Raw genomic sequence first — 16,652 nt, 5'->3', positions numbered from 1 at the left:
TAATTATTGGCAATATGAAAATATAAAGAATGCTTCTAATTCTAGGTTATTGATGTGCTCATCGATCTGCAGTGGGATTTTGTTGAAACTCCAAACTAAATATTCCCTTTCCTGAGACTTTGTACTGTGTGTCCCAACCTGGAGCACATACAGATCAGAGAGATGAATTTCTAAGCACACAGACCTGGGTTAAAAAAAAAGAATCATTACCAAAGAGTATTTACTTTGGGAAAACAGGCTCCCTTTTTTGTGGAACAGAATTTCACTCTTGACAGAGGTGTGTTTCACTTAATGTGAAATACCTAGGAAGAGGACTGCGATACATGTGACAGAAAAAAAAAATGGTAATATGTAGAGAAGTAAGATGTCTATTGTCTCTGTCTGCACCCAACACATAACCTTAAAATATCGTCGTGAAGTCACTGTTAGGTTTCATCACATGTAATGGACTTGTTGAGTATTAACCATTGTTTAGAAGTTATCGACTCTGCTCACATCTCCTTTTGAGAGGGCGAGCCTAGTTCAAATAAAGGTCAAGTCCATATCCTTAAGTTGCATGTAGCCTTTGGTGACTCCATCTGATGCCACAGTAAAACATTTACTTTTACCACCACTAGCTTGCTGGCTTCTCCTCACAACACAGTGACACTTTTTAGTCTAAACCAAGAATGGAGAAAGGAAGAAAATATGGTTGGACTTTAAATAAACCTTGGAGTTTTCCAGTTATTAGATATTCAACAAAATGCACTTGTGTGTTTCCTTACGCTGTGTTGCCCAAGCTATGGACTGTGCTTTGTGGTTTGATTTACCTTTACAATTTTCTCAAATCACTGATTGCAAATTATGTCTTTAGTTTGCATTTTATAAAATATAATACAAATTGTAAAAAGTGGGTCATGTTACTCTAGGGGAACAGTTACCATAGATACTGCTACTCTGAAAGTCTCTCTCTTCCTTTCCAGTGAACTCGGAGAAATTCCCACACTAAAAACACTACAAGTCTTTGGAATCGTGCCAGACAGTACCCTTCAACTATTAAAGGAAGCCCTTCCTCATCTACAAATTAATTGTTCCCCTTTCACCACCATCGCTAGGCCAACCACTGGCAACAAAAAGAACCAGGAGATATGGGGCATCAGATGCCGACTGACACTGCAGAAGCCCAGTTGTCTATGAAGTATCTATTGCAGGATGGTGTCTCCTCTTTTCTTTGAACAGGGAAAGTAGGCAGGAAGCCCAATTGTGGAGAGCTCAGCTATTTTTATTCTTGGTTTTCTCTTGCCTTCCTTCTACAAGTATATTAGAGAACCGTTGGAGAGAAAACTATGAAGTGTTGCTTTTGAAAAATGACTAGGAAAGCTTTTATCACTGCTATATCCTTAAGAGCCTAAGCTGTATGCCTTTTGAAATTTTAGGAGAGTGAGCCTATAATTTCAAGATACCTTAAAGAGCAAAATTTGAGCCACCTCTTCCAAGTGCCCTTCTTATTAAATCTATTTAGAATCAAGCTTAAAAATCACCACCAGCAAATCATTTTCATAGCCTATATGGCAACTGAACTTTCTTCTATTTAATTTCTCAGTACTGCTTTATAAGACGTAGGTTGCAAAAAATAATAAGCTATTTGTATTGTAAGCTGAGCAGAATGAGAATCATAGATTTGCGGCAGTCTGCTGAGGATAGAAAGAAAAATACACATTTCAACTTTGCCTTTAGATTTGCAATTAGGTATATGGAAACAAATAGCCCCGGGTCATTCACCTTAAAACCTAAATAAAAAAACAACCGGCCAACCAGAGGTATAGAATTGGTTAGAATTTACAGGTTCAAGAGGCAATTTTCTATGACAGGTTAACCTGGGGGATCCTCTAATGCACATTAATGAAGTCTCCTTTATGTACTGTGTTCCCAGCATTCTAAATTAGCTGAGGAAATTTAATTGTGGACTTCTGACTTTATGATCAAATTATGTTAACATAGGTTCTTTAGCTTTTAAAGTGACTTGCTTTGTTTTAGAAAGGTGGTAGGAACCAGTCAGTCTCTAATTCTTAAAATGGTTGGAATGCTGAACTGAGGTTACCTGTTGTTTTCCTTTATCACTGAGGTTCTTGAAGTTATTTTTATATTACTCTGGAATCAAGTATTTTAAATTATCCTTTTTTTTTTTAAATGGCCTTCCACAATGATTGAAACAACCCATTTCATAAGGTTACTGGACCTAGAGTTCCCTAAGAAGAACCGCATGTTCCTTTCAATCAGAAATACACAGCAGAATCACGTGTATGTTCCACGCAGTTTCAGAGCAGTTAGCACAGCTGGCACCTGCATAAAAGTTAAGGCTCAGGTGTTGAAACTTTTGATGGCATCAGTGATTTTTTTTAATGATACGTGGAAGCAAAAGGATTAAATTCTACTCTAAAAAACACTAATTTCTTATTTAAATCGATGATCTCCCCGTATGTTCAAAATGGAACAAAAAGCCCAAACTCATCATTTCTATTAACATTGCTTTTTCTAAATCGGATTTTTCAAATGTTAGAAACAATGGTATGAAGTGCCCTTATCTGCTCAGACCTAAGGAAGAACATTTTAAAGTAGTGTTATACGGGAAATGATTAGGTTTCAATTCCATAGTAGTTAAAAAGTGCTAAATACTACTTGAAATTATTGTTTACAGATTAGTGACAAGGGCTGGAGGTAGGATCCGGTTGGCCTCTGATTTCCGGATGCCCTCAAACATACAGTACTTCCAAACTTAAGTCCAGCCGTAAGCTACTTTGCTAACATGTCAGAGTAATCTGTATTTTTGTATGGGATTTCTACTTTTATAGACTTGTTTTAAAATAAAACACATTTTTATAAAAATGAATACTTCAGCTAAGTTGTTTTCCTTTTTTCTTTCTCTTTCTTAAGTACACTGGTTAAAATGAACATTTGGTATGGTGTGGGATTTGTCTCAGCCCTCTGAATAAGGCACTTTAAAACAAGCCGTAGGGTTTCCCTGGTGGCACAGTGGTTAAGAATCTGCCTGCCAATGCAGGGTACACAGGTTCGAGTCCTGGTCCGGGAAGATCCCACGTGCCACGGAGCAACTAAGCCCGTGTGCCACAACTACTGAGCCTGTGCTCTAGAGCCCGCGAGCCGCAATTACTGAGCCCGCGCACCTAGAGCCCATGCTCCGCAACAGGAGAAGCCACTGCGACGAGAAGCCCACACACCGCAACGAAGAGTAGCCCCCGCTCGCCACAACTAGAGAAAGCCCGCGCACAGCAAAGAAGACCCAACACAGCCAAAAAACTAAAAAGAAAACCAAAAAAGTTCTGTTTTTTAAAAAAAATGAAAAAATAAGCCTTAACATGGTCCCTTTCTGCCCCATCTACTTCATGTGTTGTCAAATTAAAATGTTTATAATTCTTTGACAAGGGGCTGAATATACAGGCTTGTTATGGTTAAAGTGCCTCTCAAAGTATTAACATGTTTATAAAACATTTGAGATTTAAGTGATAAATATAAGTACTATCAATAAAAGGTAGTAGCACTTTTTAAATACAGACTTGATCAGCTTATACTGTGTATTTTACTCTCATTAGGAAACTATTTGAATAGTTCCCCCTATACCCAGAGATCTTCTAGGAATTAATTCCTTTTGAATTCGTCCATTCAAATGGTAGAAGGGTGATTCTTCCTAATTATTACCCAGTTTTGCTTCTTTTTTGATATTATCAGTACTGTTTCTTTTTATTTTTATTTTTTGCGGTACGCGGGCCTCTCACTGCTGTGGCCTCTCCCGTTGCGGAGCACAGGCTCCGGATGCGCAGGCTTAGCGGCCATGGCTCACGGGCCCAGCTGCTCCGCGGCATATGGGATCTTCCCAGACTGGGGCATGAACCCGCATCCCCTGCATTGGCAGGCGGACTCTCAACCACTGCGCCACCAGGGAAGCCCCACTATGTTTCCTTTTTTGTTTTTAATTATAAAAAATGTCAAATGCAAAAGGTAGAGAAGATGATGAACCTCATTATCCACTTTCAAAGGTCATTAACTCATGGCCAATCTCATTTTATCCATCATCTCATCCATCTGTCATCTCCCCCACCCCACACGTACCACACACAGGCTCACAGATTATTTTGATGCAAAACCCAGAACTCTGACTTCATAAGTAGTTCAGTAGCTACCTCTAAAAGATATCCTCCTGAATTAATTCTGAAAAATTAAATATCAAGATGGTGTTGAAAGCTCCCCAGCTGTTGGAAGTGTTTTCTTACACGGGTTTGTTTTGATCAGGCTCCAAACATGGTTCATACATTGCATTTGGTTGACATTGACATTTCCTTAAGTCTCTTAATCTTGAGTTCCCCTTCTTTATTATCCTTACAATTTATTTACTGAAGAAACTAGGTTGTTTGTCCAGTGTTCCACATTCTGGATTTTGCAGATGTGATCAATCCCTGGAATAATGTTTAACATGTTAATCTGTCCCCCATTTCCATAAACTGGTAGGTAGATCTAGCAGCAAAAAGCTCCTAACCAAGAATGATTTTGCTACCCGAGAGACATCTGGTAACATCTGAAAACAGTTTTGGTTGTCACAAGTAGAGAGGCACTACTGGCATCTAGCAGTTGTATACCAAGGATGCTGCTAACCATCCTACAGTATCTAGGACAGCTCCCCACAATAAAGGATTATCTGATCCAAACCCTCAAGTGTCAGTGTTGAGAGACCCTGATCTAGAGGCTTTGCCTATCGATGCTTTTTGTTTTAGCAAGGAGATACCTGATAGGTAGTATTAGTCTTCCTTCAAGAGGCACATAACATCTGGCTGTCATTCTTTTTATGATATTAACATCTGCCTATGGCCCTTGATTTTTCTCCTATACCCTAGCTGCAAGTTCCCAAGATATTATGTAAAGTCTGGCCAAATGCAAAATTTTTATTTCTGGGTAACATGACTTATGTCCCTTCTATCATGGTGAACTCAATTACAATCCAACATTGACTAACGATGTACAATGTAGAGGACGGGGGAGGTACAGAGCATGAGGAAAGGCACTAAGTAGTCCAGGAAAACTAGAAAGAAACACCTTTCCACTGGATACCCTAACCTTGGAATAAACAAAAAGGCAACCTTCTCTCTCCCATCCCCACCTGGCCAAATGTCCCAGGAAGTCAAAAAGCTCTCTTCACCAAGAGGTTAGCTCCTTACAATACAGGTTGAAGCCCTAAAGCCTATACTAAACTTATTTTATGGATTTGTTTTAATATTTATTTATTTTTAGTGAATCTATCAAAATGCTGATATTTTGGTATTCCTTAAGCCAAATATCAAAATATCTACCATGCACATTTGAGCATTAAGATCACTATATTTTAAGGTCTTCAGATGGCAGGGGCTGTGATTGATGAGACAGTAAGGCAGGCTTTTTCCATAGCCATCCATTTTTAAATGAATAGGCACACTGGAATGTATCACATCCCAACCATTACCATGCATTTATATTGTCTTTTAAACAAAAATTGGCCATAGTCATTTACATTGGCTTTTTAAAAAATTTTATTTTTTATACAGCAGGTTCTTATTGGTTATCTATTTTATACATACTGGTGTATATTACATTGGCTTTTAAAATGCATTTTTACTCAAAACTATTTACTCATGTAAAGTGGATAATCCACAACCCATTTAAAAGACTAGTGGAAATACTTAAAAGATTAATATTGGGCTGGCCAAAAGGTTTGTTTGGTTTTTTCCATAAGATGGCTCTAGTAGCACTTAGTTGTCTTTAACATCATTTGAAACAATTTTGTTAGATTGTATGCAAGCTGTTATATTACCGTGCATTTAAAAAAAGACATCAAAATTGGTGAAGTTTTGTGTAGCCATTTTTATATTGAAGATGGAAGAATTGTTATAAAGCAGAAATTAACACCACTGTAAAGCAATTATACTCTAATAAAGATGTAAATAAAAATAAAATAAATAAATAAAAGTCCCTTCAAACCACACACACAAAAAAGAAAGATGGAAGAAAAAAAGCAGTATTTTCGACATATTAGGCTTTATTATTTCAAGAAAGGTAAAAACGCAACTGAAACGCAAAAAAACATTTGCACAGTGTATGGAGAAGGTGCTGTGACTGATCGAATGTGTCAAAAGTGGTTTGCGAAGTTTCATGCTGGAGATTTCTCACTGGATGACGCTCCATGGTCGGGTAGACCAAGACCAGTTGAAGGTGACAGCAATCAAATCGAGACATTAATGGAAAACAATGAATGTTATACGACGCGAGAGATAGCTGACATACTCAAAATATCCAAATCAAGTGTTGAAAGTCATTTGCACCAGCTTATGTTCATTGCTTTGACGTTTGGGTTCCACATAAGTGAAAAAAACCCTTCTAGACCCTATTTCCACATGCAGTTCTCTACAGAAATGTAATGAAAACATTCCGTTTTTAAAACAAATTGTGACAGGTGATGAAAAGTGGATACTGTACCATAATATGGAACGGAAGAGATCGTGGGGGAAACGAACCACCGGCAACCACACCAAAGGCTGGTCTTCATCCAAAGGTGATGTGTAAATGGTGGGATTGGAAGGGAGTCCTCTATGATGAGCTCCTTCCGGCAAACCAAATGATTAATTCCAACAAGTACTGCTCCCAATTAGACCAACTGAAAGCGGCACTCGAAAAGCATCCAGAATTAGTCAAAAGAAAATGCATAATCTTCCTTCAGAATAACACAAGACTGCATGTCTCTTTGATGACCAGGCAAAAACTGTTACAGCTTGGCTGGGAAGTTCTGATTCACCTGCTGTATTCACCAGACATTGCACCTGTGGATTTCCATTTATTTCAGTCTTTACAAAATTCTCTTAATGGAAAAAATTTCCATTCCTGGAAGACTGTAAAAGGCACCTGGAACAGTTCTTTGCTCAAAAAGATAAGAAGTTTTGGGAAGATGGAATTATGAAGTTGCCTGAAAATGGCAGAAGGTAGTGGAACAAAAGGATGAATACCTTGTTCAATAAAGTTCTTGGTGAAAATGAAAAATGTGTCTTTTATTTTTACTTAAAAACCGAAGGCACTTTTTGGCCAACCTAATAGAATGATTTTGTGAAGAATCATTTCATCAAGAAATAATATTTTGGACTTCCCTGGTGGCACAGTGGTTAAGAATCCACCTGCCAATGCAGGGGACACAGGTTCGAGCCCTGGTCCAGGAAGATCCCACATGCCGTGGAGCAACTAAGCCCGTGTGTCACAACTACTGAGCCTAAGCTCTAGAGCCTGCAAGCCACAACTACTGAGTCCGCATGCCACAACTACTGAAGCCCGCACGCCTAGAGCCCATGTTCCGCAACAAGAGAAGCCACCGCAATGAGAAGCCCATGCACTGCAACTGAGACCCAATACAGCCAAAAATAAAATAAATTTTTAAAAAAAGACATTAAAAAAAAGATGTTTTGAAGAAAAGATCTGAGGCAGGAGGAAATAGCTATGTAACAAAGCTTAATTACCAAAGGTATTTTAAATAGATTATTTTCTTGTGAAAGCCAAGAAGAACCAGTCTAGTATGGTGAAAACCTGACAAATCATTCAAGCTCTCTTCAATCGTTTAAAGAAAATAAGTGTAGGGAAGAAAAAAGTTGCAGTTGGGAGAGATACATTTTAAAAAATGGTTTGAGGGCTTCCCTGGTGGCGCAGCAGTTAAGAATCCGCCTGCCAATGCAGGGGACACAGGTTCGAGCCCTGGTCCGGGAAGATCCCACATGCGGTGGAGCAACTAAGCCCGTGCGCCACAACTACTGAGCCTGCGCTCTAAAGCCCGCGAGCCACAACTACTGAAGCCTGCGCGCCTAGAGCCCTTGCTCCACAACAAGAGAAGCCACCGCAATGAGAAGCCCGCGCACCGCAACTAGAGACAGCCCACGCACAGCAACGAAGACCCAACGCAGCCAAAAATAAATAATTTTTTTTTAAAAATTAAAAAAAATAAAAATTAAAAAAAAAACGGTTTGTAAAAACCTGTTTCTCAAATACTGTCCTACTTACTTCAACTACCCATACATCACCCCCCAACACACACACACACAGACTCCCTAAGAATGTTGTTTCAGCACAGTAAAACCATTATTTATTATCATAATAGGCAATTTCTTCTCTAGCTATGCCAGTTTTCAAGTATTCATTGGGAGAAGGTACCAATCAGAACTCATAATCCCTACTCCCTGTGAACTCACAATCTACTGGTATAAAAAGCTGTTTAATGTTCAGATAGATCTCTTCAACAGTCTTCTCAGGATCCCAAGTTTTGAAAAATTTTTTTAACTGTTGATGTTTGATTTTTTAAAACGGGAGAACAAAATTATTTATAAGCCATGCCTTTGCTATCCTATAAAATATTCAAATTAACACTTAAAACATTCTTTTCTATTTTCTCCTTTTAGCTCCTTGGTTAGTCAATAATTTTCCAAAAATTTTATCATAAAATAAAGCCCATGACAAAAAAAATACTCTTTATACCTTCCTTCATGTAGAAAACTTACATAAGCCTTCTTATTGACTTACAGTACACTAATCCTTCATGGTTATTTTTTAATTTTTATTTATTTATTTTTTTTGCGGTACGCGGGCCTCTCACTGTTGTGGCCTCTCCCGTTGTGGAGCACAGGCTCCGGACACGCAGGCCCAGCAGCCATGGCTCACGGGCCCAGCCGCTCCATGGCACGTGGGATCCTCCCGGACCGGGGCACGAACCCGTGTCCCCTGTATTGGCAGGCGGACTCTCAACCACTGTGCCACCAGGGAAGCCCCTTCATGGTTATTTTTAATGTTAACAAGAATAAACTACATTTGAAATAAACAATTTCTCTTTCTAGTTCAGCAGTTCATGTAATATGATTTGATTTACTAGGGCCACGAATATAAATACATATGGAGCATCAAAAATATTAACTCAAAATTGTCTGAAAAGTCTACATTTAGCAGGAAGCACTGTGTCACATTAGGAGTGAATGAAGTCAAAGCGCACAGAGTAATACATAGCAGTGGGGAAAAAACTCTTGAAATATAACATTTTTGGGAAATCTGGTTTTCAAATAATGACCCATAAGAGCTAAAGAAATGAACTAAAAAAGAAAAGATAACAATGGTTTAATTTTATTCACATGTAGTTGCCATGAAAAGGTTAACTCATTCATAAAAACATTTTTGCTATTCAAACATCCTTTGCCTCTCATCATCTCTTACAAATAAATCCCCACCACAGAGCAGAAATGTTAGAAGTTATATCACAAAGGAAGCACATTAAGTATTTTTAAAACCTTTAAAATATGGCTTATGAACAATTTTACATAGCAGGTTACCTATTAATATGTTACATATTAAACAGATCTCTGGTACCATTTTGGACAATTGGATTTCCTTGATATTAAAGATGGAGTTGGCATTTTTGTCAAAAAGGTATTTTAAACCTGTTAGGGAGTTTCTATAGTGTGGAATTTCACTTCTTTCTAAAGTGGCATCTTAAGTATATCATTTTTAAATCAAACAAGAAATTAGATCCATCTCTGGTAAAACACCAATTTTTATTGTATGCATCACGTAAACTCCTTGCTATTAGTGTCTATGCAGATACTCTTAACTAAGGAAAAAAAACCAGATTCTTGTTCTGGATATACAACAAAACCTAGATTATCTTTGTATAGTAACATTTATATAAAAATTTTGACAAGAACATGATAAATGCTGCCAGAACTAAGAGCACTCGATTTGATTATAATACATCCTAGCTTTCACAGAATTTACTTCTGAGCTCACTAGACTCAAGTTCTATAAGATAGAGTCTGTTTACTTTACCAATGTATATCTAGCACCTGACACAGTACATGGCACTGAGTGGGTATTCAATAAATATTTCAGTGATTGAAGAAAAGCTTTTAACAGCAAGTGAAAAAAAAAAAAACAACTTTGAATAACTGGAGTGAGAATACCAATTGTCTCATGATGCAGCAAGAGGTACTTTCTGTGATAATTCTAGGATTACTCATAAGTAGATCAGGAATTAGGTAAAGAAACTGTCATAACGGGAAAAAAAGAAAAGCCATAACATTTTATCCTCCAAAGCTAATGTGTAAAACTTGGAATATGAGTTAGGTGAAAACTACCATGATAATAAGTAAGGCAATTCCAAAACGAAAGTGTTTTGCATATTTATTAAATAATCCATTTTCTTTCTGACAATACTCCTACACTAGATGAAAATATCTTTTTAAGGTTTTACCAAACTCCTAATAGAATATGTCTAATTAGTTCATCCTTTTAGTCTTTGAATCCATGTTAGATAGTTGTAAATAAGGAAGAACTTTATTAGACACTCAAATCATTAAAAAAAATTACCTAAGACCTAAAATAGTTATTGGGTAATTAATACATTTGAAACGGTGTCATGATTTTGTCCATATATATTTCACCCAGCATTGTCAAAATTAACCTGACAGTCAATTAAATGAAAACATCTAAATAATTTCAAAAATGATTGTTTGAATTTTTTAAATCAATAGTCATAACAATATCATTGTGTTCTGAAATTAGAAAACTCTTAGCATATAAAAAACACATTTACCTACTTCAATTAGGTCAATGTCAGGATTTATCAAAATTCTCCATCACCAAATCTTTTAAAAAATCTTGAATTTTAGGTACTATAAAAAAATACTAATCAAATGAGATGTGTTTGGACTGACCAATTCCACAAAATTAGGAGGAAAAGGAAGGAAAAAAAGCTTGTACAGTTAAATTTCAAACCTTAAACATTTAATCTTTTATTGGAGCCTACCTCTCTAAATTTAAAGATATCAGCACTCCTGGAAACCAACTGTAAGCAATATAGAAATTTCACTGGTACGAATTCTAATCAATTTAGTCCATCCATTTTCTTACACAGTGAATATCTTTTCCATCAGAATCCAACAGAAGAATAATACAAATCTCACTTGCTTGATCACCTTTGAGCCCAAGGCCAACCAGTCTCAACAATAACCAAAAAATGTAGCCTTATGACTGGCAGTCTGTTTCCACAGTAAAACTATTTTTTCCAGTGATCAAAATTGTCATCTGAGGAAATCCTTCACTGTTCTAGAAGCACAGTTCGAAGCTCATCTTCTTTATTGATCAACATTGAAGCAATTGCTCCGTCATTAAACTCAAAGGAAGTTCCTCCATCTACAACCATGCAGGCATCCCAACAGCGAGAACGAACACAAACCCTAAGCAGAAAGAAACATCTCATTAAATAGCAACACTTTTCTTAACCCTAAATTACAGGTTCTTTACAACACTTCATCGTCATCTAAATTGGCAGAGAGATCATTTGGCCTTGATTTTAAAAATCAAGTTGCTCTTTGATATGAGAGAATTAGTGACTATGTGAATACATGGGTACATCATCAAAAAAATCTCAAAACTTCAATGTTCAGGAGAGCTCCATTCACCCAAACATTTATCAGTGAACAAGTTCAGATGGAATTCATAGGCTTTTGAATGCTGAGTTATTACCATTACAAGTATTTTAAGTAGTGAGCAAGAATGTAACTGTTTTCATGTAAAATTTTTATTTACGTACAACATACAGAAAAGGCACAAATTATTAGGGTACAGCTCAATGAACACACTTGCGTAATCAACACCCAAATTAGGAACTGAATGTTACCCAGCTCCCCAGAAGCTCCCTCACTGCTCTTACTCCCATCTCCCAGTCTCTACCCCCAGCCCCTCCTTCCCAAGCATATCCACTACCCTAATTTCAATCACCATAGTAGTAATAGTTTTGTCTATTCTTGAACTTTATATAAATGGAAGAACACAATGGGTATGCCCATGTCTGGCTGCTTCTGCTCAATAGCATGTTTGTGAAATCATCCATGTTATTACCTGTAGCAGCCGTGTGTTCATTTTCATTGCTGCCTGAAAACACTTGCATTGTACAAAAATAACCAAATTTAAGTATCTCTTCTACTATTCATGGACATTTGGGTTTTTACCTATTGGGGATAGTGCTACTATGAATATTCTTGAGCATGTCTTTTGGTGCACACATTTCTGGTCAGTGTATACACTTCTGCTGGATATATATCTTGGAGCAGAATTACTGGGTCCCTGCATGCGCTGTATTCAGCTTTGGTAGGTAACTGCCAAACAAGTTTCCAAACTATTCCTAATGTTAGGACATAAAAGTCCCACCTGCTCCACCTTATCAACAACTGGTATTCTAGCTATTCTGGTGTGTGTGGTATCATATTATGTAGTTTTAATTTATATTTCTCAGATGAATAATAAGGTCAAGGATATTTTTCCATATACTTATCAGCCATTTGGATATTCTCTTTTGTGAAATGCCTGTCCATGACTTTTGGCCATTTTTCTACTGGGCTGCCTGTCTTTTTCTTATTGACTTGTAGGAATTTTTAAAATATATTCTGGATATGAGTCCATTGCTACACTATCTCACTCTGTGGCTTGCCTTTTTATTTTCTTAATGGTGCCTTGATTAACAAAAGTTCTTAACTCTAATGTAGTTCAATTTATCAATCTTGTTGCTAAGAAATACTTTCCAACCACCGAAGTCAAAAGGTATTCTCCTACTTATATGAGCAAACATTTAAATGAATCTTTACAGTTTCACCCAAACTGAGTACAGATTCGTTGATTAATCAAAATTAACTCTCAAATGATAAAGTGATTTTTAAGTATGACGAGTTTCCTTTTTTGTGTCTTTCCTGGAAAAATTCAGTTGTGTATTTTCAAAAAACTATATGCACACTATAAGCAGCAATTTGTAATTAAACTGTTCTTTGCTTGCCATGAGATAGATGACAGTTTTTCAGAATTATAGTAGGTTTCCTTGTTAGTTTGGAAAATTGGGCAACCTTTACAAAATAAGAAATTACAAACATTTCTGTATATCCTCTTCCCCTCAAAAAACAATCCAAGGCAAATTTAATAGATGTGGGGAGGGGGGGATTCACTTTCAGGGAAAAGCTGAAAGCAATGAATCCTACTCTGAAGTTATATTAGACTTTGTATGACTTTGTATGAATGCAGGTCCTGCTTTTATGCCACAGCATGTGAAAAAAAAGTTGCTTTCCAGTCAGCTTCTTTTGAAGTGATAATTTGATCTTACTGTGTCTTACTAGAGTAAACAAACAAAGCCCACATCACCCAATTAAATAACTATGTTCTCCTTTCTATTAACTTAAACTTTAGTTTCTCTAAAATGGAACCCTAAGTGTTAGACAAAATATTACTTTAGCCAGGTTAGCATGACACCTCTTTAGTTCTACAGGTTCTACTTTCCCTGCGAGATTAAGTCTGAAGGAGTGAATTTAATGAAATTGAACACTTTTAAAGCCAACTGTGCTTTATAATTACAAGGGAGGAAAACAGCCACAAGACAACTTAGGAAGCTTACTTGGAGGTGAAACAACGCTGACGACTGCTTGAAAAAACTCTGTTTGCTATTGGTTCTCGAATACTGAAAAGTATTTTTGGTTCTTCTGGACTGTAGAGCAGCGATTCATTATATTCATTTGTTACTATAAAGAAAAAAAAACAAATATTAGCATATTCGATGAAAGACAGTCACTTCTGAGAAGTGCAAAATGAAAATGGATGCCATCCCCAATTTACAAGCACAGTTCTATTCCAAAGGTCTGGTTGGCAGCAAGTTTCTTGGAACTCACAACACATTCCATTAAAAAAAGAAACCAACAAAAAAACGCTTATAAATGAGGAGTATGTTCCAAGATTAGCCCACAGAAGCCTACATCACCCACAATATAGCAGAAATATAGGTACATTTGGCTGGGGTCGGGGGATACCTATAAAGCTAGTAATCAAACAAAAAAAAGAGAAACTAGCTTGAGGCACTCGAAAATGGACCTTAAATTGCCATAATCTCTTGCTAATAAGTTCCTTTACAAAATACCACGCCAGAGAGTTCATAAGTATAAGTTAATAGTCTTGATATAAAATTCAGTCTCAAACAATGGCAGGCAATAAGCTTTCTCTAATGAAACTGCTATTACTCAAGATATTTCTAGAAGGCTTTCGGATCTGCTTTCTCTCTAACCAAGAGGCACACAAGACTTGGCATGCAGAGCACAAACTGGTTAAAAACAACTGTACAAAGAAACTGGGCTTGAAAGAACATTTAGTTGAGCACCACATTAAAAGACATTGCAAGACTATTAGATAATCTACCTTATATACCAAAATTTCATTTGAATTAAATGAAGTGTCTGTAACAGTTACTGCACCATTGTCATTCACTATTGCTTCTGAAGATAGTCAAATCTTCAAAGGAATAATATTCATTCAGTAAAGCAGTATGTTTATTAAAAGAAAAATCAATCACTGTATTTTATATATACCCTTAATTTGTATACCTGATATAAATTTCAGTTGTTTTATACACGTTATGCTTTAAGTTAAATTATATAATGAAGAATCAATTACTATAAATGCCTAATTTTCATTTCTTTGATGCAGATTTAACACTAATTCTAGCTCAAAGCCATGATTAAAATTATCTTTTAGGTCTCAAATTGAGAGAGGGAGAAAACAGTCCATTTTAGAGAGTTGAAAGTAACCGCAGAGATTTAGTCCTGTTTACAAACTATATTTTAAAGACAAACTATCTCCCCAACAAAGGAAGTCTTACGAGAATCCAAAATATATAAACAAAATGAACTCACACTGTTAATATACTCTATCAGGTATTGCTAAATCATTTTAAGAGCGACCAGTAAGAACATGTCTGTTCTGATAACTCTCAAACTCAAATATTTATGGATGACAGTTGCAGCATAGGTAAATAGATGCAACTATAAACAAGTTTGGATTTTTTGTTGTTTTTCTAAAAATAATTTACCTTGAAATCTTAGGATACTCTTCAATTAAACAGAGACAGCACGATTTAGCTTTAGTTTGAGGTCCATACTTTTGAAAATGATCCTAGCAGATGAGTAGACTTTAGTGTGTTAAAATTTCATATGCAAATCAAATGAATGTGGTTTTCAGTTTACGAATTTAAATATTTTAAAAAAATAAAATTTAACAAATAAATTTGAAAAATTCCTATGCCCCAGCAATCTACGTCCACTCTCTCATTCCACAGTTGAGGAAGCAGAGGAGCAAAGAAACAGTCTTGCCCATCGTTTCACAGTGAGTGACTGGCTGGTCTGGGATTGGAACCTAGTCTTCAAATTCGCTGATCAGTATCCTTCCTCCAACTGTGCTGGTTCTCTTAAAGGAACCCTGAAATAACTGGGCAGGGACATATAGGAGAAGGTTAAAGAGAACATTTTAGTGAATGTGAAGGTAAGCAATCAGAGTTCAGTGAATTCCTTCTCATTTAGAGGATATTAATGGCACATTGAGTTTAGGTGTGCATTTCCTAATTTCCAGATGTGTATTTTTCTACATTTTCCTATCCCCCAGGACATGTTTGCAGTCACACTGTTTTGACACAGAGGTTATATTTCCATGGTTGACAAAAATCATAATATAAAATTCCAGCTTTAAACTTTTTATTGTTTAAAATATATTTTAAGGGGTATTATATTAAGAGCATATTTGAGTCAAAAAAGCACTACGCTTTGCTTAATTAGACAAGTACACTTCACAATAACATCCTCAAAATATGTACAGAACTTAACTGAAAGTGTTAGTAGTTATGATCATTGGTCACTGACCTTTCTCTACAAATTCTCTGTTCAATGGAAGACTTAAATTTCCTTGTCGTTTTGCTATTGAAAAAGGAAAAGGGGAAATATCTTGATTAAATAAAATAGTTTATAATGTACAATACAGCTAACATACAATAAAATATATTTAGCTTATTATAATATAACATATAAGAGCTATTTGGTACTCACCAATATTTAGAACATCTTCCACAGCCTGAGGTGCAACCCTGTTAATATTGAATGACCTAGAAACAAACACCATATACATCTTTTCTTATTTTAGTTCTAAAAACATACGAAAAATGAAAAAGGAATAATCTACTTAATGTACAGAAAACTCTTAGAAATTATCAGGAAAAAAAAAAATGACCAAAAGACAACAGCCACCTTATACAGTTTTAAAAAGTGGGCAAAGTATATGGGCAAATAGTTCATGGGTCTATATGAAAAAAATGTTCAATCTTACTCATACTTGAGGAAATACATATTAAAACAAGATTTTTCTCAGATTTTAAAGATTAAAAACTGACAATGTATTGACATGGGTATGAGAAAAGAAGTGTTCTCATATACTAATGGAATTATAGAGATTACAACTGGAGGGCAATTCTGCTCTATTAAGATTTAAAATGAACATATTCTTCAACCTAGTAGTTTATCCTAAAATATATTTGTACATATAATACACAAAGACAAATACAAGGATATTTACTGAAGCATTATTTATAATAGCAAAACAACTGGGAAGCACATAATAGCAAAACCATAGGAAGCTGGGTAAATAAATTATATTATAGCCACTCAGTAGAATACTATGTAGATATTAAAAAGGCTAAAATACAACTATATGCACTGATAATGGAAAGATAACAATATGTTAAGTTAAAAAACCAAAAGCAT

The 16,652-nt window shown here is 36.0% G+C and overlaps 2 protein-coding genes across 4 annotated transcripts in view; one reads left to right on the top strand and one right to left on the bottom strand.

The window, feature by feature from the left end:
* SKP2 (S-phase kinase associated protein 2) overlaps window positions 1-16,652 on the top strand; it is a 57,768-nt gene that overhangs the window by 29,397 nt on the left and 11,719 nt on the right. Inside the window, exon 10 of one of the 2 annotated variants that reach the window (XM_060009591.1) lies at window positions 963-2,816. The exons of the other annotated variant lie outside the window; for it this stretch is intronic. Coding sequence (XP_059865574.1) covers window positions 963-1,176 — 214 coding nt within the window. The 3' untranslated portion in view covers window positions 1,177-2,816. Of the gene's footprint in view, window positions 1-962; window positions 2,817-16,652 lie in introns of those variants that run through there. 2 annotated transcript variants of the gene reach the window in all.
* NADK2 (NAD kinase 2, mitochondrial) overlaps window positions 6,014-16,652 on the bottom strand; it is a 49,425-nt gene continuing 38,786 nt past the window's right edge. For both annotated transcript variants that reach the window (XM_060009589.1, XM_060009590.1), the window contains 4 exons: window positions 15,942-15,997; window positions 15,759-15,812; window positions 13,475-13,598; window positions 6,014-11,273 (listed from right to left, as the gene is read on the bottom strand). In XM_060009589.1, the coding sequence (XP_059865572.1) occupies window positions 11,135-11,273; window positions 13,475-13,598; window positions 15,759-15,812; window positions 15,942-15,997 (373 nt within the window). In that variant the 3' untranslated portion in view covers window positions 6,014-11,134. The remainder of the gene's footprint in view (window positions 11,274-13,474; window positions 13,599-15,758; window positions 15,813-15,941; window positions 15,998-16,652) is intronic.

Source organism: Delphinus delphis, chromosome 3, assembly GCF_949987515.2.
Source record: "Delphinus delphis chromosome 3, mDelDel1.2, whole genome shotgun sequence".
Classification (NCBI taxonomy): domain Eukaryota; kingdom Metazoa; phylum Chordata; class Mammalia; order Artiodactyla; family Delphinidae; genus Delphinus; species Delphinus delphis.
The sequence above is the reverse complement of the archived record's forward strand: the minus strand, read 5'-3'. Positions and strand labels throughout refer to the sequence as shown.